At 30.4% G+C, this 22899-nt stretch overlaps 1 protein-coding gene across 1 annotated transcript in view; it reads right to left on the reverse strand.

Annotated features, from left to right (window-relative positions):
• The window catches only part of Ge-1 (Enhancer of mRNA-decapping protein 4 homolog Ge-1), a 157723-nt gene that overhangs the window by 68237 nt on the left and 66587 nt on the right, over nt 1-22899 (reverse strand). The window contains exons 10-11 of the mRNA XM_076474774.1: nt 14887-14982; nt 13182-13278 (exon numbers count right to left, since the gene is read on the reverse strand). Coding sequence (XP_076330889.1) covers nt 13182-13278; nt 14887-14982 — 193 coding nt within the window. The remainder of the gene's footprint in view (nt 1-13181; nt 13279-14886; nt 14983-22899) is intronic.

Raw genomic sequence — 22899 nt, forward strand, 5'->3', positions numbered from 1 at the left:
AAAAAATTGTATTAACCAAAATTCAGAAACTGACACTAATTAGCACAAAAGAAAATGGCTTTCAGTAAAAAACAAGTAATAATTCAACTAAAACTTGCCTCTATTACACCATCTTGAAGTATTTTAAGGTATTAATAATGTTTTTACATTTCATTCACTACATCTGATAGAATCCTTGGATTTACAATGCTAACATCAAGAATTTGATTCCCCTTCATGAATACATCAAATAACACAATGTAGCTCTACAAAAAAGAAAACACACTCACATTAATTTAATAGAATTTAATGTTTCTTCCCAATAATTATTAAACTTCAACTTTAGGTGTAAAAGAATTATGGGGTTCTCTAAATAAATTCTATTATTAAAGCATTATTAAAATTAAACATATTCCTTATACAATTTGCAAGCAGACCTTAGCAGTATAAGACTGACAATACATTTTTCATCAGTTTTCTCAACATTATAGTATATATCTCAAAAATCACTTAACACTTATTCAGATCAACATCAGTTAATGGCCTAACAATTGTGAATAGTATTTTATAATTTTCACATTATATTGGATTATTATACATTCTTAGCTACAAACTTTGATAACTTATTTCTATCACAACAAAAACTGAAAGAAACACCAACTAAATATTATGAGGAGGTTACATATGTATGTTTACAATATAAAAACAGTATTAAAACATTATTTTAATTTAATCTTAATGTAAATTACTAGAGATTAAAATTATTGTTCAATACCAAAAATACACACTATAATTTCACACCATACCCAATACTTACTTAGCCTAACAAATTGTAACTAATATATCAAATATTAAATAATTACTGCCTGGTTACCTGAACTTAAAATTAAAAAAGAACTACAGTCATGCTAATATTTCTAAAAAATATATATTAAAACCACTGATCAAATATTCTCAACTTCAATACTTAAACCTAATTTCAGAAATTTGTAGTAAGTAATACTGATATCAGAAGTGCCAAAATAAACAAAATTACAAAACTAACAGTAAGTTATTTTAGTAATAGTTACAATACTTTTATGTTTACCAATATGATGCATTAATAAAGAAATCACTAAGTAAAGAATTTATTTTACAGTAGAAAAGTCATGATGAAATAAAATTCTTTTAAAAATTTAAACATTTTCAACATAATAGCAATCTTTGCCTCTTGAGATTTGGTATACCATTTCATAAAATAGGAATTCACAAACAGTGTGGCAGCAACTAAACTCAGATGAACCATCATAACTTGAGGTTGGTCTAAAATTTAGTACATTTATGTAATTCTAATATTCTACAATACCTGCTTAAAATTAACTCTTACCACTATACTGTACTATGCATCAGTAGCACCTTCAAGTGTTATTTTCTTACAAAAGATGAATTATAACTATGCAAATGCACAAAAAACTTGCATTGATTTTGATGCTTTAGAACTATGTATTATTTCAAACACAAAGCAACAAAATGAAAGGAATTACAAAAGTACATTTATACAATTTGTAGAATATAGTTCTTTCGTTAACTAACATGAATGATATTTGTCAAAGCCTTTCAAAAACAGTTAATTTGCAAAGATGTAGATTTACCCATATTTTCAAAAACTGGAGATTGGTTGAGGTTATAATTTCCATATAGAAAATTTGTTCTGTTTAACATTTCTATAACACAAGATCCATTCAATCTATTTATAATATCTATAATCTGATATTAGTGTAACCATAAATAATTTTTACATATATAACAGAAAAATGGTTGTATATGAACTCTATTAAAATAGATTGCTCAAGTTCACTTATATTCTTTATTTAACTCCTTATAGTTGAGCAGACAATACTAGTGTCCAGCCAAAAATTCCAATTCATCCATTGGGCAATAACCATTTCCAATGACATTCAAGTTTCTTTCATTGAAAACTAATCCAAACAATGTTATTATCCACAAAATTAAAAAAACTGAAATTCTGTATGGTATTGTGATAATTATAAGGAAATCATGAAAATAATTCCAGAAGAATTCCAAACAATTGTTAATGTGTTAAGCTCATGTATTTGATTTTTAATGGGAAACTGTTTAAGTTTTACTTGTATAGTCTTGATATGAAAAAGGTTGAGCTTACACATACAGCATCATACTATAATGGAACTACTGCTTGAATGATACTGAAAAATTTTTTTATTATGTGATTTTTATCCCTCAACTTTACAAAATTTTTATCCTTCATGCATGTAAATTTGCAATAGGGGTTAATTTGCAATTTTCCTGTTTTGACTCCACTTCTGTCATGGAGAACTTTATTTTTCTCCACTCTCAAGTTGCAGATATGACATCAAGAATACATCACATGCAGATCTAATGCACTGGTGTCACCTAATAAATATAAAAGTACTCTCTTTTGTATGTCCATGTAAATACTTCATAGGGTGTAGATGGATCTTCACCAAAAGTGGTATGGAGGCTCATTAGGTCCATGGGGAAATACACACAAATTTAAAATTTTTCATTCTGTGAGTTTTTAAGCACTACTTTGCCCCTGCTGATGGATCTTCATTAAGCTTTGTTAAGTCCATTCAAATTTACAGTTTCACATTTTGTGTTTTGCTGTTTTTATTGGTGTTTTTTTAATTATATATAAAGGAAACAACTTTTCATGTTTTAAGATAACCTTTCATAAATCATGAATTTACATAACTTCTGTTCTGGGTACAGCACCCCAGCTAGCTTTTATAAAGTTAGTTTTGGCATTTGGAGCAATATGCAGGATGACAATAGAACAAGAAAGTATATTTCACTGGTTTCTGCACATAGTAAGTTGGTAAATAAGCACAAAATTGAGTGGATAATAAATTTTCTGTTGCTTGGTGTGAAGCCACAATACAGAACTAACTTTCAAATAGTATATCACCATTTGTGTATAAACAAAATGACTGAAATACAGAAGCAGCACTCCAGGCATACTGCAACTGAAAGACATGAGATACAATCTGAGGTACCCATCCTTTATCCAGGTTACATACTTAAAATATGGAATGCACTGTGATGTTCAAAGTAACTCTGTAGGAAGAGATAGCAGCCAAAGTACTTACAGTAAGGATGATCTCTGTTACCCACTTTCATTATTCAGCTCATGTTCTTCCACTGATAGTCAATGGCTACAAAAATGTCTTATGGGCTAAAGTTGAAAGGTTGCAGGTCAAAACATAAAGTTGGTATAACTTGAAAAAAACAACAAAAAAACTCTTCATATCTGCCTTAGGATGGGTGCCAGAGTAGGAAATTCAGTTGAGTTTATGTATTACTGCAACAATGGTGGCCATTTTTTGCATTGCATTACTCTACACAGAGTGCTAGCACACTCTCCTAGATACGTAATATGTTTGTATGCCCTCCTCCTTTGTGCCCCTTCTCCCATACAGTGTGTGTATTGTTATAGAAAATGTAATTATTTTCTTTGGGGCTAAAGACATGGTACCACCTAAGAATACAGTTAGTTTTAACTTAGGTCAAAGATAATAAAAGCCCACTACCAGCAATAATGAGAGGTGGAAGGAGTTGTGACCCCACCCCACCCATCCTCAACAACATACCCCTTGTTCCAAACTTTCATCCAGTGATCCACTAGTAATTAAGTAAAGGACATACAAACACAAAAAGTTTTGTGCTTTGTATAGGATTGGTCATGCAGTTCCAAGGAATAAAGGTTGCAGTTAACAACCCAAAATCACGTTGATAATAAAAACCAATTTGCATACATTACTGTAGAATCTGTACAAGGTGCAAACAATGCCCAAAAATTGAAATGTTGAACATATTTATCTCCATAAAAACTCCTCCTACATAATCTGGTTTGTTCAAATTTTAAAACTATGGAACTACATGTACAAATTTTAAAATATTTGTAATGGAGTTCAAGATATATACTGAAGTTGATGATTACTGGCTATGATATACCCTATGAACAAATTGGATGAAAGAGTAGAAAGGATAAAGTTACCACACGTAAATAAACTGTATTGAATTTCATTTTGGATAATTTTCTGGGAAGGTGTTTTTTTGTCAAGTGGTAAATACTCTAACATAGAAATAATGCTAACAAAAAATTGTTACAGGGTTAAAATATGTGACTGTTCTAATTACAAACATTCTACTAGATTATTTTAATAAAAATATTGTTTAAATATTGTCCAAGTCTTGCAGAACAACAGTCACTCTTGAGCAAATAAGGCCCCCTTCAGTGTTCATAGCTGTGTGCATAGTTGTAATTGCATTAACCTAGAAAATGAAAACCTAGTGATCAGAGCAGAACAATACTTGCATTTTCCATTGCCAACTCTATTATGAGAACAATATTCTTTGAAGAACAAGTATCACAAGATTTGATGACAAGCATGTGAACGAATAACACTACCATGGGTTGTTATACACTCATATGACAATTCTAACAGAATGGATGTGTTCAGGACACCCATTTATTTATGCAGGATGACCTCCAGCCATATTTTGTAAATAAAGTGCTCATAAAAGATCTTTGGCAAGAACTGGGTTCTTAGTTACAACTTCAACTATTCAGGCCACTATGCTCTTCTTATCTAGTCTGCTAATTGCTAGTTATAAGGTTTTCTAAAGACACCACCCTTTTACCATGACCAAGCAACCCTTCTCCACCTGAAGAATTACTCTGCAACAGAGAGTCAAGCAATTTCTGGGAAGATGAAGGCATTAATTTGAAATTACAGTGGCAACACTAAACAAATATTATAGTAGTACCACCTGGTGACAATTCCAAAGACTATTCAAAATTTATAGTTTATATATATTTCACTCCAGTCACATATACAAAACATTTTCCTGTCCATAAAGTATAAACCAAAACAAAGCCCCACATATGAGTCAAGAAAACAACAATATTTGGACACTTCCCCTAAAAAAATTTAACAACTTACAAAGCCAAATTCAGCAACAGATAACTTGACTTTTCAGATGAAAATGCCAATTACATAAAACACGAATGACATTCATGTTGATTTTTACTTTGAAAATAATTTTTATTAATATGATTGTCTAATACAATTGAAGAATAAGCACAATTGTATGCACACATGTAATGAATTTAGCATGATTTTAAAATAAAATAAGCCAAAAACAAATCTCAAACAGACTCTGCTTACTAATAATATCAGAAATATGAGAGGAAATGCATATATAGAGTAACTAAAGAGATTGCATGTTTAGTTACACCAATAATTGCACGTCAGCTACAAACTCGTTTAATTTTTAACGAAGTGTATGTTACCATAACTTGCTTTTCTAATACACACTAAAGTTTCTATCGTTGTTGCAATATTTAAGTAGATAATATTTATAGATACTATGATCAAAAAGTTTAATTGTAAAAATCCCACTGATGGTAAACAAGGCAACCACAACAACTCAATAAATCCTGCACCAGATAGAATTTCAGACATAAAATTACACACAAGAAAAACCCAAGGAAATACCTTGAAGTCTATGTTATTTAAAAAAAACAAATCCTAGTATATGAAAGTTTTGTTACACAAACACAGATTAAATTAAGCAATCATGGTTTTTGATAAATAAATAAAAATAAAACAACAAACTAAATTTATTTTTAAAAATTCTCAAAATAAATACACTTCAAAACACTTATTTCACTCATTCAGGAAAGATGCAATATAATAAACAGTGCTATGACAATATATAAGCTGAAGGATAATTTTTAAAACTTAGTCTACTTATTTCATGAAAGAACAACACAATACAATAACATTTGCAGAGTACTGTAACTGTTGGTTGAATCCTTTCATAAGCCTTTCACTGTTTCTATTTCCATCATTACTTGAGAGAAATGGTAGATAACAATCCCAGTTGAAATAATACACATATATTTTCAAAATCAAAAATGGATTAATAATTAAAACACTTCATATACACAATAAATTCTGATAATCTATTGCTTGTATTAAGCTGTTAAACAATCTATTGAAACAGTCCTTTTCTGAGCAATGCCTGCCTTTTATTGATGGTACTTGGTATTATTTTGATCGCACCATTAAATAATGTTGGGTAAAAAAGTAATTAGAAAAAAAAAAAATTTAGTATCGTCTTGTGCAATTCTTAGGTTTTCATTTGGTGGACATCACACAAAATTTATATGCTTATTTTTGAGAGAGCAATCAAAATAACAGCATATAACAATGAGAATGTATGTTAAAATGAAACTAAATTATGTTAAAAATTTCATACATACTTACAACACTTGTGATTCCATAAGATTAAGCAAGAGTGCTACATATTCTAATTAAATGTATCAAAGATATTGGATTTATTCATATGTTGAAAAATCTCATACATTACAGATTTGTTTATCAGATTATTATTACAAAATAAATCTGTTTATTTGTTGAATTATTATAACTGATGAATATTTTAGGTTTCAATTATTAGTTAAACACTGCTCCCTCTTGTGTCATATAAGTGATAATTATGAGCTCTTTCCATCAATAAATGATTATTGTTGTCAATTTCTAATAAACTGTTACAACAGGCTATCTGTTCTCTGTTCATGAAGGGGAATCAAACCTGACTCTTAGTGTTGTAGGTCTGCAAAACTTACCACTGACCCATCCATAGATATGAATAAAAAAAAACAACAACATGGTAGCAAGTTTGTTCAGATGCAACAGTAGTTAAGCCATAGGGATACAGTAGCAAAAATCACATAACTGGAAACATCCAAAGGATTAGCACTCCTTTTTTTGCATATATTACAAGGCTGTTTCAAGTATCCACCCTGACTTTATCATTGATCTATATACTAAAACTAAGTTTCTATAATGGGATATTAATTGATCCTACATTTACTTTGTACAAGGAAACTGAGAATAGTTATAAATATTTAGAACAATTTTAGTTGTTGTTTTTTTTCACCTAGTTATACTTTTAACTAGCAATTGGTCTTATAGTTTCATACTTTCCTGAACAGAAGTTAGGGTTAGCTTACATACCTTCAGTGACAGAGGACTAGCTATTAACCTGTTGACTGCCAAGTGTTCCAGCTGCTACAATACAACTTTAATGCTTCTTCATTTTGTAACTTTTTTTGTGACGCCATTTTGGATCAAAATTGAAACAATTTGTAAGTAGGTCAAATGCATGTATGGTACTGACATCTAGCATTGAAGTTAGGTATTATTGAGAACGAATTAACTCGTCTGTGGCACTGTGTTACCGATCAGCTTGGATGAGTTATCTCATCTACGACACTGAACAGGTTAAAGCTTACATATAATTTCTATAACAAGAGACTGGGTAAAGTCCCATAAACTTTCTAAAGACAGAAAATGACACAATGGAGAATATCTTATTATCTTACATATATTTTGTATCAATGAGATTTTAGATGAGTCAACATCAAATTCTGTAAAACACTCCTACCTTAAGATTTTATAAAGGAATATAACATGCTATACATCTCTGAACACTCATTCCATTAGACTATATAAAGAACACATACAAACAAAAGATTAAACAATATTAACTGCACATTCAAAAACACCTGAAGAAACTTATCATCAAATTAGTTTCATATACAAAGTTTCATACTGCCTAAAACTGCAGCATTTAACCTCTGTGCATGAGTACAGCCAAAGTGTGCATGCTACAACTTTTCAGTAACATTCAACATGGTATTGTTTATTTGATGTCAGAATTATCAACTATTCATTTTATCCTACATTTCTGATTCAGTTCATGGCAGAGGAAAAGTACCAAATACAATACAGACCAATAATAAACAAAACTGTAGTTATGAAATTTGGGGGTTCTAGACAATATACACATTATACAAACAGTATGACTGACAAATATATTTTTATCATTCATATGAGCATCACCTTATACTCCAATTTGACACAGTCTGAGTCACATATACTTCCTCAATTCATAAATATATCTTGATTAAATATTTGTGTGGCGCATTTGATATTTTGTATACAACAGATGTGTATATTATACTAAAAGCTTGCACACATCTTGTATATACGAGGTAAAATTATAGTCAACAATCCTTCTCCGATATAGAGTTGGCCCAATGAACAGACTCCATGTATATCTAGTTAAAGAAAAACAATTCATTGAATAAAACTGAAACTTCATTCCTTTATTTCTTCTGGTGCCTCATGAATAACCTATCATTGAACCGACCCTGTAGGCCTTCAGTTAACTGGTTTAACTGCCTTATGTAAGCTTCAATACATCATTTTACATTAATTTCGACATCAATTCAATGCACCTGATGTACAGTTTCTTTTACTGCAAAAAGCTAGCAAATTAAATTGTTTGAAACTCCAGCAAAATCTTTTACAAATTATAGGGCTTCAAAAATATCTTAATTTTTGTGACATTTGCATGAATTTGCATCTTTGAAAATTCAAAAACATTTCACTATATGGTTTCAAGAAACAGAAACACTACTGTTGTAGATTTCAATAATTAATTTTTTGTGCCTTCTTATATTTTTCTAAAACTTTCCTATAAAGTTTCTTTTTTTTGACAAAACTGTAAATTTGACTTTGATTTAAAAACACCACACTTTGATTAATCAGAAGGTATCATTTAATATTAATAATGTTTTAAACTCATTTCATGTTCATTTATGCATATATCTTTAAAACTATTTTTAGTGATTTTCTTTGTCCTTCATTACTCAAATTAAGTATAAAATGATAAAGGAAGCTTTTTCCATGTTTAAACACAAAAAAATAAATATCAATATATCATAAATTATCCACTTATATAATTTCTTCTAACCAAGCTAATTATCACTTTTTTCCTATCTCTACTCAAATCACTGTTGAACTGGAAATTATATTTGCCTATACACTTGAAAATAAGATAAAAAGCACATTCATTATACGTTTAAGCCCCAAAGCTAAAATAAAGTCAAAATGAATTCTAAAGACGACTGGTATGGGTATTAAACCCATGTTTCAACCTTCTTAGGTCATCTTCAGGTTAACTTCAATGTCCACTAAAATCTCATACCCATTCAGACTCTCATCCCTAAAATGTACCCAGCAATGGTCAATTGCAAACTCTCTTTGTACCTAAATTTAAAGATGACCTAAGAAGGCCAAAATATTGTTCTGTACTTTATTTTAATTAAAGTTTTAATACACATACCAGCCATCTTTAGAATACATTTTTACTTCAACTGGGTTTCTCGTCATCATAATATATAGTCAGTTACATCACACCATGACAACCAAGGCTAAAAAACAGTGACCGGATGAAATCAATAAAACTAGACTTTTATTAAAGTTACAAGTTTCAAATTAGCAATAATTTGTTCAATACCATTATGACTTTCCACCTGGTGGGTAATAAGCACTATGTTAAACAGAAAATTAATGAACTCCATTTTTTGCTTAGGGCATGCTGAAATTGACCAAAAAATACAATTTGTAATTTTTATTTTATTTTTACATATATAAAATTAAATAAGTAAAACTTCTTTATGGAATAATTTTCAACTTGAACTAAAAGTTTTCTATACATGTAAGAATGACAGTTTATTTTCTAATAACCACTGAATTCAATAATTCACTTCTGTCCTTGGGATTTAATGCATCTATTCAGGGCATAAATTGGTTAACACAAGAACTTCTGAAAAAATAATAATAATATAACAAACAGTTAAAACTGGATTATTAATTTAAGGTTCCTTATCACACAATGCAGTAACATAAAAACTACAGCCACTAATTTACTATTTTGATCTAAACCTTCCTTTATCACTGGAATAAACTATACAACTGGGCCCAATTATCAATATAAAGTTTTTTAGAATTTAACTTTTTTCTGCACTGTACTATTATGTCTAGTGAAATAATCAGTACAGTTACAGAAAAAAAATTACATTCACTATGAATACAGAAAATGCAAAAAGTTACAAAATTAAAATCCATAAAAGAGTTAGCAACAGAAAATATATTAACCCTCTTGACACAGGCATCCTTTCCTATGCACATCACAAGGATTTTCTGAGTTACATTCAATATTTAATAAAAAAAAAGAAATCCTGAATTTTCCCATGTATAAGAATTATGACATTTGCTCTATATACATCCTGTCCTTTCTAATTTATTTATCCCCCCTCCAAGAAGTAAAAAAAAACTACACATAAATTATTCATTTTAATGTCATTTTTCAGACAAAGCATAACATTCATAGCCTTCAATCTCATTTGGTTAGAGAGAGTTATAAACTGTAAAATCAGACCCCTCTTGCCAAGTCCACTTGTCACATACTTTCTTTCACAAATTGCCAATAGTTCCCTCTAATGTTTTATGCTATATTATTCATAACCAATAGAAAACCGAGGTTTTAATGTATCAAATGATGCATTATGGCACATTGTTTTCTGTACAGAGAATTCTGTATTTCGCTTCCAGTTCAAACTTTATTCCAATGAAAAACACATCATTGAGCTTAGCTGAATATTTAATAACACCTGTCACATAGTTAGAAAGCCAAAAAAACCTGTAGTAGTTATAGGACATTATCTGCTTTTGCATAATATCATTCTGTGTCATTTGGTGCATTACTTAACCCTTTTGCTACAGGTTCAGTATAATATACACAAGTGTTTCTACACATTTGCACACACTAAGTATCTGCAATATAACTTTTGATACAATATGTGTATCTTCACAAAATTTGGTATACACTTTCAGAAAAAATTACAACTATTTTGTAAACAAAAAAAAATCAATTTTTTAATGAAATTTTTTTACTAAAGATTTGATTGTGAAAATAGATTTGGTTTGTTACTAGTCTGAATGCAAAGTGATTTCATGTTATTATTTAAAAAAAAAGAAGACTGCATCCCAAAAATCTCAAATATTTGCATAATCACTAAAACCTCCTAAATACAATTCAAACACTGCTTTTCAGTAATACTTTATATTTTGTTACTTTTATATTCTAACTATGCAGGGTCTGTTACCTGACCAACCTCATAACCATAATAAAAAAATAGGAAATTAATACATGTATTTTTATGCTAGAATGACTAAATATTATAATACAAAAATACAAATGTTTAGTCTAAGTAGCTTATGTCTCATAGAGCTATATATTTGCATATCTATTTTTTTTTATTATTATACTGACCTTCAACTCATGCCTAGCTTACGTTACACAACTTGCACTGATGCAGTGCACAGTAATAAAATATCTGATCTTTAGTCTGCACTGTCTTGGCTGTATTTTGGTTGACTGGTACTTTGTAATATACAGTCACATTTCAATTATTATACATTAAATATATGTACACACATTATTACTATTTAGAAATAATATATTCAACTTATTTTTCTGAAAATACAGAACAAAAAATAACAATGTAAAGCAAACAATTATCTCTTTTCATATATAGTTGCTGCTGGACATAGGCTGCTAAGTCTTTTAAGTTTTTGCTTGTGGAGGATATTAAACAAAATGTTTTTAGGCTTAATATATACAGTTGTATAACCAAGAATAAAAAAATAACTACATTCATATCATAGAATTCCACTGAAATTTATTAAGCTTAGTAAATAAGATGTATTCAATTTAAAAAATATGAAACCTTGAGCAGACTAAAAAAACAGCCTAACTTCTTGAAAACTTGCATTGAAAGTGTGTAGAATGCTTTTTACAGATTAAAAACTGGCTGAGAAAACCACTCTGTGGACATTCTAAATTGTTGATTGGTTATTTACATGTCTAGCGTAAGAGTATATAAGGGATCATTTTACAAAAATGGGAAGAGTTGAATGAGACCACCATGTTTGATTCAGTACATAAGCTGTACCTCAGCAAAATAAAAAGACATGAGGTTCTTAATTTATATTCTAGCTTGTCAATATCAGTAATTTGATTTCCTAATTTGTACAAAACTGTAGATTTACTATTTTGACATTAAAAACATCTAATTTTAAACAGTGCTGCATTCAACATACCATGTGACTCACTAAAATCTATATCTAGAAGTGTTCTTTTAATATTTACTTTAAATTAAAAAATAACTGATTCAGAATATTAAAGTTTGAATTATAATCTACAAGTTGATTCCACACTTATTGACATAAATTCATAAAATAGTAGTTCAATAACATTTTGAATGCAAGTCAACAAATGTGATGACATGGCCTTTCACCCATCACAAAGGGATTAATGCAATTAGTATGAAAAAATAGTTAAGTGTTATCAACAGTCAACAGCAAAAGCAAACAAAAAAGACTCAGGAAGAGACTATATTTCTTGTGTTTAGCATGCATTTGTTATTAGTTAGTATAAAAGTAACTAAAATGTAAAAAGTAGACACATTTCTAGGTTACATTAGACAAAATAAATAATGATAATAAATTGTCAAGAGAAGCCCATGCATTGTATAATTTGATAAGAGTATTATGAGCTCTAAGTTCACCAAGTGATAAACAAATCTGATGGTGGGAATATCAATTACACACTTTTCAAAGAGATATAAATTAAAAAATATTTAAGGAGAAACAGGTTTATACTATCACTTGTTTACAGGTAATTAAAATAAACAAAAGTAGTTTCATATTCCAATTTAAGACATATTACACAGAGAAAAGTGTAAATTAAGTTTATTTAGATTTTTTTTGGTGGTTATTAGGTCAGTCAAATTGATTAAATTTGTACAGAGCTATAGTACAGAAAATAACTGATAAAATATAAAGTTTTACTGAAAAAACATTTGATATTTACTTGAGAGATTTTTAGAGACTATGGAATTGGAATTTGAGATTTCTTTCAGTGAAGAAAAATATCTGTAATATGAAAAGTACTTTGCACTTGAAGCAGTTAAGACTGACTCCATATACTCATGAAGAAAGTTAAGAGGAAATACTCCATTAAAATTCTGATTTTTTTGTCTAAAATGAATCTTAATGCTAACTGAAAGCTTGCAAAATTATGTAAAGATACACAAAACATATTAAAAGTTATAGTATGGAAATTCTAACAGTGAATTTTTGGTTGAATTGACAAAGTCCATAGTGGGAGAATTAAATATCATAACTGTTACTAAAACTGTAGATCAAATTACTAAACGAAAAATGTATACAACTCACATTTCTGTTAATATCTGACAAAAGAAGATATGATGAAGAATGGTCTAGCTCTGCTCGCAAACTTGGCTGAACATTATCAGTTTTCTTTAGAGTAAACCTGAAAAATGTTTCACCACACTATAAAAATAAAATACAACCTTCATATGCATACTTTCATGTTTATTATTCTTTTTACTAGAACTGATTCAAATAAAATATACATTTATTGAAATTAATACATTAAAGAAACTTATGATATTACATTGCTAATGCTAATATCTATTCTAATTTCTCACAAAACATCAAAAACTTTGTAAGAACTATGGATTATGAATAATCTGAAAAGATATCATGAATGAAAAGATATATATTTGGCATTCATAACTCTATGTGTAAATCAAGTCAATACATTTTTGAAAAGTGTGTGTTGAGAAAGAAATATCTGACAATATGCTGATGAAAGTTATATTTTATTAGTTATGCTTACAACAAATTTTAGACTCCATGTGTCTTCAAATCTCTATAAAGCACATTGCTCCCTCAAGAGTAAAATTTAAAATTATTAAAAACACACTGAAAATAATAACAAGTCTCTCCCTCTCTCTCTTTTTTTCATTTCAATATCTATCACTTGTGTAACATTTTGGTAATAGAATCTTCTTCAAAAACGCATGTTCAAATGCCTTTGTTGTTCCATACCTCACCAAATGCATAGCTGGAAATGGTCTAGGCCAGATATATTGTAAAGAAAATAAGCATACTAATTTAATTATTTAGAATTGCAGATTGTTTAATGTGCAAAATAATACCAACAGTTGTTTTACTTTTATAAGCAGAATATAATTTTTAATCTTCTTACATTATGGTGATAATGAGGCCTGACTATTATAGCCTTCTTTTATTTAATGCTCACAAAACAATAAAAAAATATATTTGAGCACTTTTCTACAGATGCTGAAATATTTTAAATATTCCAATGTGAAAATTTAAGTCACGACTAAATCAAATAAATCATTTTTGTGTGTACAGAGCACCTAATTAAAAGCATTGTCTTATAACAGGTATAATTAAATTCCATTTAATGTTACTTTACAATAGTAACACTGCATCAGAAGTTCAATCCATACAAACAACCACACTGTCAATTATTACATGCATATAATAGAACTTTTCAATAGGTTGTGCATCCAGCATAAATTATTTTACTTCATAGCCAATGGACCTAACAAAATAGGCATAAACTGCAAAAAAAAACTGTCCATATACCAATCACCAAGTACTAAGTTAGGTTACTACATACACCATTGTCTAAACTTTTATTTAGATGAAGTTCCTATGTTTGTAAATACATACACCTAAGGTAAATATTTTTCTTTTATTTGTACTTATGCATTAATTGAATGTTAACTCAGGAAACTGTAAGCACTAAATAAATGATAGGCTCAAAAAAAAAGTAAGCTTGAAAAAAAAAGATTATTTCTTCATTGACATTACCTGCTTAGTTTGCTTTGTGATCCCTTACATGTTGTGATATTCTTATTAATATGCATCTATCACATTTACTGAGTTTGATATCCATGAAAGTATCAGCATAAAACTGAGGAAAACTAGTTTAAGCACAACCTTTTCAGTGCAGCTACCTCTAATAGAATTAGTACAAAACTAACAGAAACTAGCATCACTGTCTGGTTAGTAGAGGAACTGATTCATCAACTTAAAATGTTACCTCACTGTTTGCAAGCACTCCCAAGTTTCACAGCTCCACACTTTCAGCTCCTGATTGTTCTCTGCTCCAGTTATAGCAAACTTCCAAAACTGAATACTGTTCAGAAAAAAAATACAAATATCAATAAAAAGCTTTTAACTTTAATATTCGTTTTTTTGAAACCTATAAGTTGTGTATCATAAAAATTAAACAATTGGATTTAACTAGAAAATAATGTCTTTTTGATGAATACTATTCTCACTTCTGCTTTTTGTTACTTTTTCTGAGTGAGTGCTGGTTTGGAACTTGTGCCAAGTTTAGTGAAATAATTTTCTAATTTTTAATCATTAACAAAACTGGTTTGTTTGTCAATTAGGTTACAGCTACATAACATGCTTATTGTGCTGTGTCCATCACAAGTATCAAAATCCAAGTTTTAGCATTATCAGCTTTCAGACATAACAATAAGACACTAGAGTTAAACAGAATTTAACTATTACTGTAACTTCTTTAAATGGTCAACATGCTATAATTAAATTTGCTGCTTAAAGTAAAATAATTCATTTACAAGTTATTGCTTTAAAAACTATACATTTAGCAGGTTATATATTTCAATTTCAGTAGATCTAACCAAACTTTTCAGTAAAAACTTTATTCATCTTTGGTTGTAAATATTGTACAATTTGGTTAGTTACTTTCAAGAATTTTCTTAAAATTAGAGGGAAAAATTATCATCTGATTGGACTGGTTAAATAAAAGAAAAATTATAGATTTTTACATTTTAATGTGTAAAATTTCACGTTATCTTTCCATTTAAACTTGTTTGCTGCTCTCAATCAAAATAAAATACATTAATTAAATTCCATGAGCACTCTAATTTATCTTTTTTAACAAGTTCAAATGCACAGGTTGTGCTGTCCAGTTTTGATATAAAGTTATCACATCTTTTTAGATTTTTACCAGTTTGCTTCTATAAAATTATTTCTAATCAGAATCAAAATATTTAAAAACTTCTTTACAACTCTTCTTACTTTCTTTGTTTCACACCTTGCTGTTTTTTTGCACACTTTATACTAAATTTGTTTTATCTCTACATGAATGTTTTATTTTTAGCCTTACAACTTTGTAGCTTAACTTGTCCTTGTTTTGTCTTTTTGTCCTTTTATAAATTTTCTCATTTAATATTTTTATGCAAAACCTAACTTTCAAGTTGTATCATGAACAGGTCTAAAGCAGTTTTGTAGTGAATTAATGCCAAATCATATTTGTTTTTTATATTTCTTTGGATAAAACAGAATGGAAAACTTGTGATTTCTGTCAATCAAACTTACCATAGTTAAACAAATAAAGAATAGCATTAGGATAGACATAAGTAAAATAAAATACGTCCCAGATACAACTGTTTTAACAGCTTCTTCAAGCTGTTATATACTTCTTTATGCTTGTGGGTAACGTAGTCTATTAGTAACACTGAAATTTAACACTACTAATTACAGTAATAATGATATATATCAAATAAATGAAATCTCAAATCATCACTGCATAATTAATCACTTGCACACACCACCAAATGATTTCATCATAAAATAGCTATTAAATGAGAATAACAAGAGAGTTCCATTATCAGCAGTTTCACCTTCTGAGGCTATGCTCACTGATCCATGTGCCTTGCATTGTGCCATAATTTAAGGCCTAACAACCAACCAATGAACATATTAAAGTGTAGAGAAATTTTAAGCACTTTATTATGTTATTTCCTACTAATACGAAGAACTAATATGTTGTATTCCAGGTAAAATTGAAACTGCCACAAAGTAAAACTGTGCTGAATGATCACTTGGGCAATTCTGTCGAAGTCTTAATTTGGCTTATAAATATATTCAGTTCAATCTCTCTTGATACTGACTGACGTAGGAAAGCCAGCAAGTCCCTTCTGAATAAAAAAAGAGAGACATTGACCATAAACATTTGTCAGAAAGAAAATGCAGTATCAGAAAATAAGGTACAGATGTTCAAGACTGCTGCTCAGAATCTTCAAGATGTGGCCATTTATTTATGGTCTGTTCTTTCACTATTTTATTTTCATTTTTATTTGGGGGATCCATAATAAAGTAAGAATCTTTCAGTGCCCACTGACCCCACCCACTGTGGAGTTCTACAAAGGGATGCACCACAATGCCAAACAAGGGCGTAGCAGCAATGCCACAATTTCATGAGAACTATACCCAAACACCAGCATCAGACACAATGTCCAAAACACCCACTGCGAATGTCCAACATTGGTACTTGATTGACCCTAGCCCAAGTGAATAAGCCGACTGACCCTGGGAAAGGTCACCCCAAGGTGCCCGTCTATAAGAATTCAAGGCCAAAGTGGTGTATTAGGATTGGACCACTCAACTTCCAGAATCATCTGCTCCCCTTCACAAGTTGCCACACATGGCAAACCCATGAGTAGATGTTTAGAGGAGGTAAACTGAAAGAACAGAACCTTCTCTGGGAGGTTTCCCTCACCACGTACAGGAATCCACACCAAGGGGTACTTGGATTATGTTTTGTACTTGTGTTTTAGTAATATTTGCCATCCCCAAGTATCTAAAAATTTATTAAAAGGTTCATTAATAACTCTTTTTTATCCAAAAAGTGATTCTATATTAAATAACAAAAAATCCCTATGATGTGTTTGAATTCTTATTAAACTATACAAATTGTTAGTTATACTGACAGAAGACAGGGTAAGGATAAATGACTGAAATTATTCTGCTGCTGATGATAAGATTTTTGAAAAATACCAAAATTTTTACATGTGAAATATACACTAAAAGGAGAATAAGATTACATAATACTTGCATACCACAATAATATGTCTTTATTTCTTATTTTACATATACACTGCTGGCAAAAATCTTAAGGGCAATGAACATAAAGAAAAAATATGCATTTTGCATTGTTAGACTCAACCACTTATTTGAGTAGAGCTTCAAAAGATAAAAATAAGGGAAAATAAAAATAAACTTTTTTAGCATTTAATGGGGAAAATGTGAACACTATGAAATTAGCCTAAATACCAGTTGGTCAAAAGTTTAAGACCATACCAAAAAGAAGTCCTAAACAGGGTAGAAAATGGCGAACAAAAGGTGTCCTAAACAGGGTAGAAAATGGCAAACAAAAGGTCTCAATAGTGAGGTGCATAGCCGTCATTACGAATAACTTCAAACATTCGCTTTGGCATGGTCGATATAGTGTTTGCAGAAGGCTGGCTGGAATGTTATTCCAAGTGGTGAAGATGGCTTCACAAAGATCATGCACTGTTTGGAATTGACATTCATTTATATAGACTTCCCTTACCATCTACACACAAACATTTTCAATGGGGTTCAGTTCAGGCGAACACGCTGGATGGTCCAAAAGAATCGCATTATTCACCATGAAAAGTCCTTTGTCCTACAGGGATTGTGGATTGTAGTGTTGTCCTACTGAAAGATCCAGTCATTTCCACACAAGCGAGGGCCTTCAGTCAATAAGGAGGCTCTCTCCAACATGCCAATGTAACCAGCTGCTGTTTGACGCCCCTGTATAACCTGAAGCTCCATTGTTCCATGGAAGGAGAAAGCACCCCAGATCATGATGGAACCTCCTCCACTGTGTCATGTAGAAAATGTCTCCAGTGGGATATTCTTATTGTGCCAGTAACATTGGAAGCCATCTGGACCATCCATGTAAAATATTTTTCATCAAGAACAAAACCTCCTTCCACTTTTCTACATCCCATGTTTGGTGCTTCTCAGCAAAGTTTAACCGAGCTATTTTGTGGTGTGGAAAGAGGTGTGGCCTTTGAAGACGTTTACGGTTTTTAAAGCCTTTCTCTCCCAGATATCGTCTTACTGTTCTTGAGCTGCATTCTGTGTCCGTAAGGGCCTTAATCTGGTTCAATGATCGGCTAACGTCTTGCCGGACAACCCGTCAAATCCTCCTGCTCAACGCCGGCAAAGTTTTCTTGGGCCGACCACTTGAAATTCTCGTTCCGTATCCCTCAGGGTCTTTTAAGAAATTTGCAACAGTAGTTTTACTACGCCCAATCTCACCAGCGATGGCACGTGGAGAGAGACCTTGCTTTTGCAGCTATTTTTCTGCCATGTTCAAACTCTGCCAACTTTTCAGCCTTTGCCATGTTTTTACCCAATGTAACACAGGAGATGTCAGTGAAAGATGTTACAACACTAATGCTTGAATACAAATGACTAAATTTCGTTACGTGTTTACCAATTAACGCTTCATTTCAGTATGGTCTTAAACTTTTGACCAGCTAGCATTTAGGCTGATTTCATAGAGTTCACATTTTCCCTCCTAAATGCTAAATAAGTTGTTTTTTTTTTATTTTCCCTTTTCTTATTTTCATCTTTCAAAGCTCTACTCAAATGAGTGGTTGAGTCTAACAATGCAAAATGCATATGTTTTCTTTATGTTCATTGGCCTTAAGATTTTTGACCAGCAGTGTATATACATTTTACAAAATGAATTCTTACATTTTTTCAACTTTCTCTTCTTGTGCAATATATCTGTATTTTATGTTTACAATTTGCATGTATTTCAAATCTCTCGGTTTCATGCTAAGCATACAAAAGTTTACTTTTTTGTTAATGTTTTCATTTCAGGAATGTCAATGTTTACATTTTTAGTTATATATTAGCCATACAAACTTTTAAATATTAGTTTCATATACTGAAACTTTTAAGTTTTCAGTTTATAAATTTCAGCACTGATAAAACTTTGAAGCCCTCTTTTTCAATATTAAATGATCATGTTTCCCAATGTATAATTGTTACTGTCACAAGTCACAAAGATGAAAAAGTCATTTGTAATTTTTACACGTTTTCACAGGAAAAGAGGAGAGACTATTTTCTTATGATTGTAAGTTATATAGGTTAAGAACAATACAGTTTCTTACAGCCTTCAAACTTCAAGTACACATGTATAGGACAAAGTTACTTTCACTAGCACAGTTGTCAATAAGAGTGAAATCAAATATATTTGTAAATGAAACAGATTAGGCTGGAGCCATTCTCTTGTGCAAGACTAGAGAGAAAAAAATCCATAAAAACTCCTGGGTTTTAGTAAATTTGCCATTCCTAAAACATCTAAAAAATTGTTAAAATTTTATCCCAAATCTAATTTTATGTAAAATAACATAATATCTTATGATATACCTGAAGTAATTACTGACGGCAATTTAATGATGATACAGACAAAATGGAATTGTACCTTTACATGGAATCATTTATAATTACCAGTTTCACATAAAAAAAAAAAAAAATTGTACTTGGGTCACAATCCAACATATCCTCAAGCTTCTGCAGTCAATGTAGACCCAAATAATTCTATGCAGTCTTCAAAGAGCCTAAAATCTTTGAAATAAGCAACTCAACCAAATAATATTTAGAAAGTGTAGGCTCATACCAGATCAAACACAGTTTATTCAAAGATACACAATGAATGCAGACCTTAGATTTCCATAATTTTGATACAATAAGCAATTACAAATAAATGCACTTCTCATCATTGAATGGTACTTCTGATGTACCATATGCATGATGCTGTCATTTTACGTTTTTTTTTTTAAGGTAAAAAGTGAATTGCAGTGACAACCTACATGTATATACATATTGTACACCTCAGTTTTTGACATTGTTTTACCTGACCAATTAATCAACCTGTCATAAAGCTTGTATTCCTGCAGTTATACAACTGATTGTATATTATTTAAAATATACATGTATTTCTCATTACTTTTAACTCTGAAGTACACTATACTGATTGTTTAGATGCACAGCACCTTACTGAAATACACAAACATCACTGTAATAAGAGTTCCAAAACTCTTACAAAGGAAAAAGGGGTTCAGGAAAACATTATTCATCATTTTCTGAACAGTTTATGACACTTATGTTCAAGTTTTTTTCTACTTTGCACCTGTGAACACCCCCTTATGGGTTAATTAAAAGCTATAGTTTCCCCAAAATGAGGCCAAAGACCACCTGGAGAGGTCACCTGTTTTAACTGCTCATCACAAGTGTACTCTCTGTCACTTACTCAGTAGACTAAAATAACATCACACAAGAGATGCTTAACATTGCAATTTGCTATGGCATATGAACTAAAAAAGCAAGGAAATTATTTGTTACTGATAATTTTGGTTTTATTTACTCTTCAAAATGGAAACATTTGAGGATCCTGCAAAACTAAATATAGCATAATTTTTAATACAACCACCAGTAAGCATAGTCTCTGAAGACATGCAATCACAATCAAATACAATGTTTGGCAAAAAACATGTACATTTGTTGTGAATTGTTGAAACATGTTGCTTTTTCTTTATTTTTCCATATATGATACAGCTTTACCAGGATTCAAGAAAGACGTGCACACTTATGATCATCACAGTGTTAAATAATGATTCAAAGTCAAATGACTGTTGTATAAAATTTGTTGTAGCCAAACAAAATCTAATGATTTCCAATTTCATAAAACTGTCAGGACATAAAAATTAACCTGCTTGAGAACAAGCATATATATCAACTATCAGTTAATATCAGTCTTTGCACAGAAGAATTTTCCACATAAAAATATATCATTTAACCTATCATATGGTTATATGCCACTTGTTAAAGACTTCAGCAAATAAGTCTATCACTTCATCAATAATGCATATATATACCCACAAAAAAATTGTCATATTCACAGTAATTCAATAAGAGTTGTATTCTTCATTGATGCCTTAAAGACACTTTAGTTCAGTGTTATGTGGTTGAATCTACATTCTGAAATGATGCACAAAATGAGAAGAATATGGCACACACAAAAAGTAGCTTATCTTTGGATAAACTTGAAGAAGTGAATTGGAAAAAGATTTTCAAAGATACCTTCAAAATCAACTGTTTTGCTTTTCCAAGTTTCTTGTTGGCCAACATCCAGCAAACTGATCTTTCCCTTATTTTAACTCTTACACCTATTTAATCATAGATATTTTTTTTAACCAGGTCAACTTAATTTACAAAATGCAAATAATATATTCTGTTCACATGCCTGATCAAATCGTGTTGAGTGTATGATCAAAATTAAGTTGTTAAAACATGAGCAGTTGTGGGTGAATTTCATCCATGTACAGCTAATGTTGAAAAGTCTATCTATGGAATTAATGGGTTTGATGAACAGTTTCATTACTGTTTTTTAATATGGTATATATTATCATAAGATGCACTGTTTATTTCATCACCACTCACACACTTTGCAAAATGGTTTTACAAAACCTTGTTTAGATTTAACCTGATCAAATTCTGAAAACTGAAAGCCAAAACTATCATACTGGTAATGTGATATATTTTCTAGAAATATAAAGGCTTTACTGTAATAGCCTTGGCTCACAATATTACTAAAAATCAATCAAAATTGTATTTTAACCAATAACTTAGCATCAACAACCAGTTCTTCTTCACAACTCTTATGAGATACATACTGAAATAATAAAATCATTTAACCTTTTCACAAGAAACATATGAAAAATAGAAATCACTTACATATAGCAGTTTTTCACATCAGAAATTTTTTTCAGCCTAGTAAAGAGCTTAAATTTCTACAATTTATGCAGTCATAAAATCCACCTATGATCTACAGTTACATCTAATAATAAATTATCCTAGCTGAAAAGACCTAATGAGTGGTAAAGCACAAAATATCTTTAAAATATTTTATATAACATTCAAGTGTTAAGATCTTGCATCCATTCTAAGTGATGAGCCTAAATGCTGGTAACTTTTAAATCTAGCCACACAGCACTGAAGAATGATGCTGAAGCCACAGCTGATCTTGTATGTTAACAATCAGCCCTTCCTCCTGTCTTTTTGTCAATAGCCAGAAAGAAATTTAGTACCTTACTTATGTTCAGATCATATTACACAGTGTTCTTATTCTCCCACTCAATAAATCTCTTTAATCTCTGACTCCAGACCAAGCCAATGCAGAATTTCATCACAACAT

The sequence above is a fragment of the Tachypleus tridentatus genome, chromosome 13 (assembly GCF_004210375.1).
Source record: "Tachypleus tridentatus isolate NWPU-2018 chromosome 13, ASM421037v1, whole genome shotgun sequence".
NCBI lineage: Eukaryota > Metazoa > Arthropoda > Merostomata > Xiphosura > Limulidae > Tachypleus > Tachypleus tridentatus.